At 34.1% G+C, this 10,818-nt stretch overlaps 1 protein-coding gene across 6 annotated transcripts in view; it reads left to right on the top strand.

Moving 5' to 3' along the window:
• The first annotated feature begins 5,281 nt into the window (after nt 1-5,281).
• Nucleotides 5,282-10,818, top strand: part of LOC106674149 (venom protease-like) — a 30,444-nt gene continuing 24,907 nt past the window's right edge. For 4 of the 6 annotated variants that reach the window (XM_014406703.2, XM_014406701.2, XM_014406704.2 and 1 more), the window contains exons 1-2: nt 5,282-5,402; nt 9,408-9,569. In XM_014406703.2, the coding sequence (XP_014262189.1) occupies nt 5,318-5,402; nt 9,408-9,569 (247 nt within the window). In that variant the 5' untranslated portion in view covers nt 5,282-5,317. Of the gene's footprint in view, nt 5,403-9,328; nt 9,351-9,407; nt 9,570-10,818 lie in introns of those variants that run through there. The other 2 variants (XM_024229712.1, XM_024229713.1) reach the window with 2 other exon arrangements.

The following is a 10,818-nucleotide window of genomic DNA, read 5'->3' as shown; positions in this document are numbered from 1 at the left end:
TTCCTTACGAATAATTTGGACTACGTATTGATTTGATGAAAAAGCCAATTGAATTGTTTAGCTATTAAAAATTACAAATTAAAATCAACTTATTTTAAAGTCATCATCGGGGTAAAACAACCTTAAATATGCATACAAGTTCACCTAATTAAGTTTTTAATAGATGCTTTTAAATTTCTTTTAAAAATGACTCAGTCCCAATATTGCAAGAAACCAAGGATAGTGAAGATCAATATGTGCTTTAGACGTAGTTGGAGATGTAATTTTTCAGGGTATATTATACTGCGCCCTTTAAGAGCTTTTGTATCCCCCGTTCTCTGCCTAAAGCACATCGGTGAGTCCTATTTCATCAAGAAATTTGATTAATAGGCCCGGTTTCAATGGTTGAAGGTCTTCTATGGTTACATTATACATCCCAAAACATTTCCTCCTGCGGGCTAATGTAGCTCCGCAGTTTGTAAGTAAATGTGTTGGTGTCTCTTCTGCCTCCTTGCAGAATCTGCATGTGCCATCTTGGATTGTTCCAATTTTCTTCAAGGGTCCATTTAATCTGCAGTGTCCTGTTAGGAATCCTGTTAGGATTCGCAGTCTGTTCCTCCTTCCTTTGACACATTCTGTGATTTCTTTCCTTCCAAAATTGGTTAGAAGATTCTTGGATTGTCTATGTCCAATGAGTGAATTCCATTGTTCCTTCATTTTATTTTTGTCCTTCTGTCTGAGATATTCGTTAATAGTTTGGATTCCTATGCCACAGAAGGGTTCGGGTCCTATCAGCGGTGTGGCAGCCCCTTTCCTTGCAAGGGTGTCCGCTTTCTAGTTGCCTTCTACTCCCCAGCAGAGGCTGACTTTTTTTTTGCATACCTAATATGTTTAATTTGGTTTTGCAGGTCAGCACCATCCTTGAACTAATGATACTTGATCATACGGCTTTGATGGCTGCTTGGCTATCTGGCATGATAGCTATATTCTTGTTTTTGTACCCTTTACTTAGATTGAATTGGGTACATCTTTCAGTTACATGAATCTCAGCTTGGAAGATACTGGTGTGTTTTCCCATGGGTTCTGAGTATTTGGTTCCGGGTCCAAATACTCCTGCCCCTGTACCTTCTTGTGTTCTAGATCCATTTGTGTACCAGAGGATGGTGCCATTTTTAAAGGAGTTATTTCCCTTTCTTTCCCATTCTTTTTTGGTACCCAGATATATTCGGAGTTTTTGGTTAAATTCAAATATCCTGTTCATGTCGTCTCTTGGAGCCATGAGTGATGGATGGTCTTTAAAAAATATGTGCTTTAATTGAAATATGATCTAGTTTATTAGAAAAAAACGTAAATCTAACGTCCTTGTAAATCTAACCCAAATTCACTAATCGTCATACTAAAGATTTTTAAAAATTTACAATTACAACAATTCACAAATCTTCAGTACGAATTTTTGTTTAAATTATATGTATCCAAATGCAGGATTCCTCGTACTACACATTTTGTAAATGTCAATGTTTAATTTAGATTTTTAAAAATTCACAAATCGACACACTACATATTTTTTCGGAAATTATATAAAAACACAAATCTTCATATTGCAGATTGTTGTTTCAATATTTTTTAAAGTATTTTTTCTATGTAAGGTTGGTTGAAATAAAAACGTTACTGTCACGATTTCATTTTAACCAAGACCTTACGTACAAAGAATAATTAATTGAAAGAAGTAGTATGGTCAATCAGACGACTAAACATAACGTTTTTTATGTATATTGGTAAAATTCGCAAATCATCGTACTATGAGTTTTGTAGGTTTTTCTTTTTTTAAATTATACTTACCGAAATTCACAAATCCTCACACTACAGAATTTGTCGGTCTTTTTTTTTAAATTTATGTTTATAAAAAGTCACATTCTCAAACTATGAAATGAAATGAAAATAAAAAATGTATTTTATTCATTATTATAATGTGTTACAACTGTAAATATAAAAATGAATGAAAGCACACTTGCCCGAAAAACGAGAAAAATGTTTTTTTATTATTATAATTTTTTAATTAACTAGCACATGAAACTATTATTCTTACTAAATTCTAACAATTTGTCCAAGGCATCTCATTAGTAACTTCTTGGGAACAACATAATAACATAATAAAAAACAGGGGATTAAACATAATATCAAGGGAAATAAAAACATCTTTAATACTTAAAATATGAATTCAATTCTTTCTTTTAACTCCAGGCTTCGTTAACAAAGTTTACTATGTTGAAACACTGATAATTTTTAATGAGGCGATTGTATATTCTCTTGTTAATGTGACCGACCTAAGTGTCTCAATTTGAAAAATGCCAGAATTTGACATTTTGCTATGAAATGGAGGTGTCTTCTCTGGTCTTTCGATTGAGTAGGGAAGACAAGTTGAGGAAATTATCTCTTGTTGGATTATAGTTAAGAGGAAGTAACTCATATCTAATTTTAAAAATCAGAAAGCAAACGGGACAGAGGAAATTTTAGCCCTCTCAGACATACTAAATAAGTTTCCATCAAGTGAAGATACCTTATACAAAAGGAATCTGGAAGACTTCAAGTGAAGACTTATCATGTGCTAGATGTTTATATTCGTGTACGGTCCGGATTCATTGAGTGAGTTTTGTAAAGAAAACTGGCCAATCTTCGACTTTATCCCGAGAAAATCAACATTCGGGTTGATGTTCAACTTGTCCCTCCAGGCGGAAGACTATGATATTTTGTGGCTAATAATTTCTGAGGCTGTTGTCTTTGGTAGTCGCTGATTGTGAAGATTTAGGACCCTATGCACATTGGAAATATGAAGCTTTAACGAATCTATAAAGATGAGATCTACCGAGGATTCCAGATAAATCATGTAGCTAGGGGTGTAAGGCGGTAGGCGAGAAAATTTTCGTACAAAGTAATGTTGAAGGGCTTCAATTATATCATACCATCTGCAGTGCCTCGCCTGACCAGCATATATTCAGTCAAATTTAGCTGTTTGGATTTTCCTTTTTAAATGAAGGTTAAGGGAAAGTTGGTGGGTGAAAATTTATGCCTAGATATTTATATTTGTTTACTATTTCTTTGGGCGTACCTTCGAAGTTCAAATCTCATGTTCAGCAAGCCTGCCACTTCTTCTAAAAACCATCATTTTGGACTTGCTGAGATTCTGAAAGATTCCAGTTGTCACAGTATGTCCGCAACGCATTGATATTTTTTACATTCACTAGTTTTCGTGGTCCGCTTGAACAATTAATTAAGGTTTTTAGTTGAGATAAAAAGTCAGAGTGACGAGGGGGATTCGAACCCCGACCTTTGGCTAAATACGCCGCTACTCTATCACTTGAGCTATTGTGACTTCAAGTTCACGAAAGGTCAAGTGGTAGAGTAGCGGCGTATCTAGCCGAAGGTCGTGGGTTCGAATCCCGCCTGTAGCACTGACTTTTTATCTCAACGAAAAACCTTGATTAATTGAAGGATATTTTTTACTTTGTATTTGGCGAGTCGACCAGGATTACAACATCGTAGGCTTATAAAAGATTCTTTCCACAGTGAATTCCTTATCCCAAACAATCAGGGAGATCATCCAGAAAGAGTGCAAACAATAACGGACTCAGTCTACACCCTGTCGAACACCCGACCCACGCCAAAATCCCTGCCTCTGTCTGCCCATTTGATATCCCTGACAAGAGATTTTAGTATGGCGAGGTTTTTACTGAACAAAAGCATACTTAAACTAGTTGATAAAATTTTACAAATCTTAATACTAAAGTTCACTATTTTCGTGGTCCGCTTGACCAATTAATACTTTACAATTAATTAAGGTTTTTAGTTGTGATGAAAAAAAGTTAATGGCACGTGAGGGATTCGAACCCACGACCTTCGGCTAGATACGCCGCCGCTCTACCATCTGAGCTATGGTGACCTCGATCCACTCGGACATCAACTCCCCATCTCAACCCCACGTATCTAGCCGAAGGTCGTGGGTTCGAATCCCTCTCGTACCATTAACTTTTTTTCATATCAACTAAAAACCTTAATTAATTGAAAAGCTTAATACTAAAGGTTTTATCCATCTTTTTAAAAATTATTTTTATCCTAATTCACAAATCCTCATACCACAGATTTTGTCATTGTTATGTTTAAAATTAGTATTAACAAATCACTACCGCGGTCGTGGGTTCGATTCCCACCTTTGCCCCTGGCCCTTTTTTCCCAATAACCCCCCAAATTTGAACTCACATATACGAATTTGTCACATGGCTAATATGCATAGTTCATAACGCCAAAAAAAAAAAAAAAAAAAAAAAAAAAAAAAAAAAAAAAAAAAAAAAAAAAAAAAAAAAAAAAATCACTAATCCTCACACTACAGATTTTACCCGTTATTTTTAATTTTTTTAAAAATAAACATGAACACATCGCCAAACTAGATTTTGTTGACTTTTTAAAATTTATATTTATAAAAATTCACAAATCCTTATGTTGCAGGTTTCATAAAGATTTTTTTAAAATGTACTTTTATTCAAACTCACAAATTCACTCACTACAGATTGTGTCGGTTTCTTAAATTTATATTTATTCAAATTCACAAGCCTCACAATATAGATAATATCGATTTTATGTTTTTACATTTATATTTATGAAAATTGATAAACTAGATTTTGTCAATTTTTGTTCAAATTTTATATTTATAAAATTTCACAAATCCTCATATAACATATTTCGTCGATAATTTTTTAAATTATTTTTTGTAATTTATATTTATAAAAAACCACAAATCTTTATACAACAAGTTTCATCGGATTTAAGAAAATGAACGATTGAATGTAAAGTTAAATTTGCAAGAGGCAGGGGCGTGGATAGTAAATATCGATTTAGCCGCAGGATGCGAGCTTGATGATTTAATAAACGACCGAGGATCTACAAAGTATGGAATTTTATTCAACCGCGTTCGGAAATGAACGTTGTCCTCGTAAATTTCAGTCAGTAATGTATGTAAAAGGGGTAAAGGAGTATAATTCTTCCACGCTCTAACTTTTAAATGGTTTTTCGGTCCACGGAACAAGGAGCACGATCGCAAACTTTAAACAAGCAAAACAGGGAAAAACTATAACTAAAACGGGAATTACAGTTTTCTAAAAATTTCAAAAAATAATTTAAGTTAAGTCTCCCGTTCGCGTACAATCATGGAGGATGCGTCATTATTTGCTGGGCCTCCTCAGAAAGTGGGAAATACGTGCAGAAAACACCATGACGTCAGGGTCATTTTCATGATCCCTCGATCCTGCGGATAGATCAGTCTGTATCTTATTTCGGACGGATCAACATGGTGTTCAAATTGGCGGCCATCGTCTCCGCTCTCGCTTTCGTCTTGCCGGCGGATTCGCAGAATATTTTCGGCATGGCAGAAGGTGTGTACATCCGTTTATATTCTTGTTATTTCGATTAAAATTTTGAAATTCTCAACACAATCGAACTATTTGTTGAATTGTCTAGAGCCGTAAAAAAAAGTGGAAAACTTCAATTTTTAAAATATTAATAATATTGTCAGCATTAACTAATCAGTCGTATTTACAAACCAACAACAAACCGTTTGGTTAATGTTTTAAATGAAATTCTGTAAAACTTTATATTTTTAAGTTGTGTTGATTTTTCCTCCTTGAACATAATAAAAGAAAAATTGTTTTCTATGCAAATTAATCTTAAATGTAACCAAATAATAAATTTTCTACTTTCATTGGACATTAAACGCAAATTACAGATCAATTATTAAACGTAGGTTTTACGTGAAAAATTGAACGTAGGATGTCATTTTACCATATTTCATAAATTAATTATATATACTTTAAATGCTTCAAGAAATTACTCATTCTTGGACGCATATTCCCAAAGAGAAATCTATGGAGAGTGATAGAGTGAGAGAGAGCAAAAGTGAGAGAGAAAGCGAGCTGAGTGATTGTTGAGTGATTATTGTTTTATTTACATTCATAGCGATTTGGTCAAAAGGGAAATCTAAAGAGATAGCGATAGATCGATAGGGAGAATGAGAGAGAGAGAGAGAGAGAGAGAGAGAGAGCGTGAGAAGGTAAGCGAGAGGGAGGGAGAGGGAATGATTAATAAAGATAAATTGATAGATATATGAATGAATAGATAGATATTTATAGACTGAGAAAAGAGAGAGGGAAAGAGAGAGAGAGAGAGAGAGAGAGAGAGAGAGCGAGAGAGGGAGAGAGAATAATTAAAAAAGAGAGAGATAAATTGATAGATACATGAATGAATAGATAGATATTTATAGAGTGAGAGAGGAGAGAGGTAAAGAGAGAGAGAGAGAGAGAGAGAGAGAGAGAGAGAGAGAGAGAGAGAGAGAAAGTGAGAGAGAAAACGAGCGACGAAGATTTATTGAGTGATTATTGTTTTATTTACATACATAGCGATTTGGTCAAAAGGGAAATCTAAAGAGATAGTGATAGATAGATAGAGAGAATGATAGAGAGAGAGAGAGAGAGAGAGAGAGAGAGAGAGAGAGAGAGAGAGAGAGAGAGAGAGAGAGCAAGAGAAAATAAGCGTGAGGGAGAGGGAATGATTAAGAAAGAGAAAGATAAATTGATAGATATATGAATTAATAGATAGATATTTATAGCCTGAGAGAGAGAAAGAGAGAGAGTGAGAGAGAGAGAGAGAGAAAGTGAGAAAGTGATAGAGAGAATAAGAGAGAGGGAGGTTGAGGGAATGATTAAGAAAGAGGGAGATAAATTGATAGATATATGAATGAATAGATAGATATTTATAGACTGGGAGGAGGGGTGGGAGCGGGAGGGGGGAAAGAGGGAGAGAGAGGGAGAGAGAGAGAGAGAGAGAGAGAGAGAAAATAAGCGTGAGGGAGAGGGAATGATTAAGAAAGAGAAAGATAAATTGATAGATATATGAATTAATAGATAGATATTTATAGCCTGAGAGAGAGAAAGAGAGAGAGTGAGAGAGAGAGAGAGAGAAAGTGAGAAAGTGATAGAGAGAATAAGAGAGAGGGAGGTTGAGGGAATGATTAAGAAAGAGGGAGATAAATTGATAGATATATGAATGAATAGATAGATATTTATAGACTGGGAGGAGGGGTGGGAGCGGGAGGGGGGAAAGAGAGAGAGAGAGAGAGAGAGAGAGAGAGAGAGAGAGAGAGAGAGTGAGAGAGAGTGAATGAGAGAGCGACGAAGATTTATTGAAGAATTATTGTTTTATTTATAGCCACAGCGATTTGGTCAACATTGACCTTTTTTAAATTGAAATCAGATATTTCATCTACGAAATGTTATGTATTCAATAATGCAACAAAAACATCATAGTATAGAATATGTTTGTACGACATACAGGGATGCAACTGCAGCCCAAAAAACCAACCATTGTATGTAAAAAATAACTTTAATAATGTATTGCTGTGTGCTCCCTTCTGCCAATCGTTTGTTTAAGAAATAAAATGTAACGAACCACAAATAATACTACGAAATTAACCTAACCTGTAACTAACAATCGGAAATGCCGTAGGATCTCAAGGTTTTTATGTTTTTGGAATGAAGGTTTTTAAATTTATCTGAAAGTTTATTCATTTCTATTATTTCAAACAATAGCAATAACGGTATTTAGTAATGTTTAATTTATTAACTAACTCATCTAATAACAAAAATATTTCTGTGCTAATGCTAATAACCTATAATGTAAACTAATAATTTCAATGTAGTTCAGCAGACAAAAATTTATTATATAATCGAAACTGCTTTCTTTTTAAAAATCATTAGCTGTTTTTAAGTTACAAGAATGCATTTTATAATTAAACTTAAATTAACTTTGTAATCATGATGATTATTCTTCAGTTTTCCGCAAGGCGATTCAGTAAATAGTCATTAAAAGAATCATTTTTTCGTAGGTTGAATCGAAGAGAACGTTGTCAAAATTGAATCGTTATTTACCTTGGCCTTTGCCTTTCTAATAAACACCCGCCAACCTCTAAAAGAAGGTTCTATTTCTTGAAAATAAATATTGCAAACTAAGCAACTAAACTAATAAGCAAACTATAAACGAACTGTTATGTTATTGCAATTACGTTTTTTACGTACAAGTTACACAGTTTTCATTAGTAGTCTAACCACAAAAAAATTGATTTGTTTGCAATGATTTTAATATTTTCAGAAATGAACACCTAGGAGAGTTTGGGATTTTATTTTTAATGCATTACAGATTATTAACAGCATCAAAGATTCAGTAAGTGATTGATAACTAATATAAACGAATAAACATCATATTTATTTAAATAAAACATTTCTTAAAGAGCCAGCGTAGGACGAAGTTAATTGGTGAGTTCTTGACTAAGAATATTATACAATCACACAGTTATGAAATTAATTTAATATTTTTTAAACAAATGATTCAGTGAGTTAAGTGAATTAATGAGCGAGTTAATAAGAAACTAGTACATTATAATAAACGTTTATTTACGAATTTAATTTATAAAAGTGTAAAAGTTCAGTTTAATAGTTTATTACAAAATTGATTTACTCAAGAGTGTTCGAGATTTATGTATTTTGTAGTGGCTTCTTCAGTAAATTTACTACTGTAGTAGTTCGAAGCAAGAGAAAAATATTTGCCTAAGAACTGATACCGCAAGTAAACTTGCATATTAGTTGATGTTATCGTGACGGTTTTCATACTAAATTAATTTGCATAATTATATGCTTTAGCCATCTTTTTATGGTTGAGTCGCTTTTAGATTCAAGGTTGGTTCAGTGAGATTACTCATAGGATCATTGGCGTGATTTCTCTTGAAGAGGATTTCGTTTTTCGTCAGGTTTGTATAAAAGACAGATTTTTTAATGACAAATAGATCTTTTTTCATTAATGAAAAGGGTTTCAATCTTTTTTTCTTCACGCCCGATATCTCTCCACTATTATTTTATTGATAGTAAGCCTATCTCGCAAGTATTTCGTCAAGATTGATCGTCATGGATAAGGTCTAATAAATGAAAAAGGCTTAAAAACTGGAGCAATTACGCCCTGGAGTTAAACTGCTGAAAAATGATTTCCACAGGAATTCGTGAGTTTTCCGTTTGGAAATACCTCGTAAGCGGATTGTTAGTTTATAGGTTTCTTTATGCGATATGTTGTTCGATTGGGATTTCCAGACTGGTTCAGGGGTCAAATTTTGAATTGCGGTTATCGTCATTACTCCTGGAATTGAGCGATGGCAAGGGTCAGTATGTCAGTGTTTTTGTACGCCTCGCTCCTATCTCTTTCCTAACCTCCACAGTTTTATCAAATCAATAATTTCATTTGTAAAATCAAACAGTCGTGTTAAAATTAAAATTTAAGACTAAGTGCTCATTAATATATTTATTTTTTACACGAACTTGCATTTATATCGTTTTTTTTAGGTCAAGTCTGCAAAACGGAGAGTGGAATAAATTCAATCTGCAGGCCTGCGATGGAATGCATGCATGTCGATTACAAGAAGGAAAGACCACCAATCTGCGGTTTCACCGGTGTTAACCCGATCGTCTGTTGCCCTCCTAAAAAAGAACGCTTGGCCGAAAAGAGTACGTATAATGTAAAAACTTTAAAAAAAGAAAAAATCTATTTGTCTATAAATTAGTTAAAAAATTTCAAGTCCTCGGATAAGGAAGCAAATTTTACACAGCAGATTATTTTTGAAGTACAATTGTAATGGAATTTTTTCTGACAATCCTCGTATTGCAGATAAATCATGACGAGTAGCGCTGCTACTCAAGGGGGGGGTAACATTTTTCATTAAATAACCCAATGTAAACGGCTATATGTGAGGTTAATGGTCAATTTTTTATAAAACTTGTCTGAATTTTTTGGAATAGTTTTTAAAATTGACTATATTTTGATGAGTCCTAAATAACCAGTTCGATTGTTAACAATTAGTAAGACATACAAAGACAACCTGGAAAAGGGTATTGATTTTTCAGAATCATAAATAATATTGAATAAATAAAATATATTCAAAACAGCGCTAAACTATTATGTATTGGGTTGTCCGGAAAATAATGCAGGATTTTAAGTTTTCATTAAAAAAAATCTATATAAAATATTCTGTTTACGTTTACAGGATTACTCATTTGTATGAATGTCAACACTTATTAATCCTCTTCCAAATGATATTGTTTGTTTACCTCTGTAGCATTCCGCTACTTGGAAATAATTCAGTCATCCTTATAATGTCAAAGCGAGAATTTCGTACGATTTTCTTTTACGAGTTTAAACTCGGCCGAAGCGGAGCCCAAACGGCTAGAAACATTAACCAAGTCTGGGGCGAGGGTTGTGTTAATGAGTGCACTGTGCAAAGGTGGTTTAAAAAATTTCGGGAGGGAGATTTCAGCCTTGAAGATGAAGAAGGTCGTGGAAGGCCTTCCTCTCTTAATGATGATGTTCTGCGATCAGTGGTGGAAGAAAACCCCAAAACAACTGTTCGAGAACTTGCAGAGCAACTCAAAGTCAGTAAAACGACCGTCGCTGACCACCTCAAGGCGATTGGAAAAGTGAAAAAACTCGAAAATTGGGTTCCACACTCATTAAACGATCGCCAAAAAAATCAGCGCTTTGATGTTTGTGCATCACTTCTTTGTCGAAACAAAAATGACCCATTTCTGGCCAGAATTGTTACATGTGACGAAAAGTGGATTCTCTACGATAACACTAGACGTTCTGGACAGTGGCTCGACAAAGGAGAAGCTCCAAAGCCCCCAACTCATCAAAAAAAGGTAATGGTTACGGTATGGTGGGCTTCATTTGGTTTAATACACTACAGCTTCTTAAATCCTG

This window comes from Cimex lectularius, unplaced genomic scaffold (assembly GCF_000648675.2).
Source record: "Cimex lectularius strain Harlan isolate CLEC.00 unplaced genomic scaffold, Clec_2.1 scaffold308, whole genome shotgun sequence".
Classification (NCBI taxonomy): Eukaryota; Metazoa; Arthropoda; class Insecta; order Hemiptera; family Cimicidae; genus Cimex; species Cimex lectularius.
This window is presented reverse-complemented; position numbering and strand designations above follow the sequence as displayed.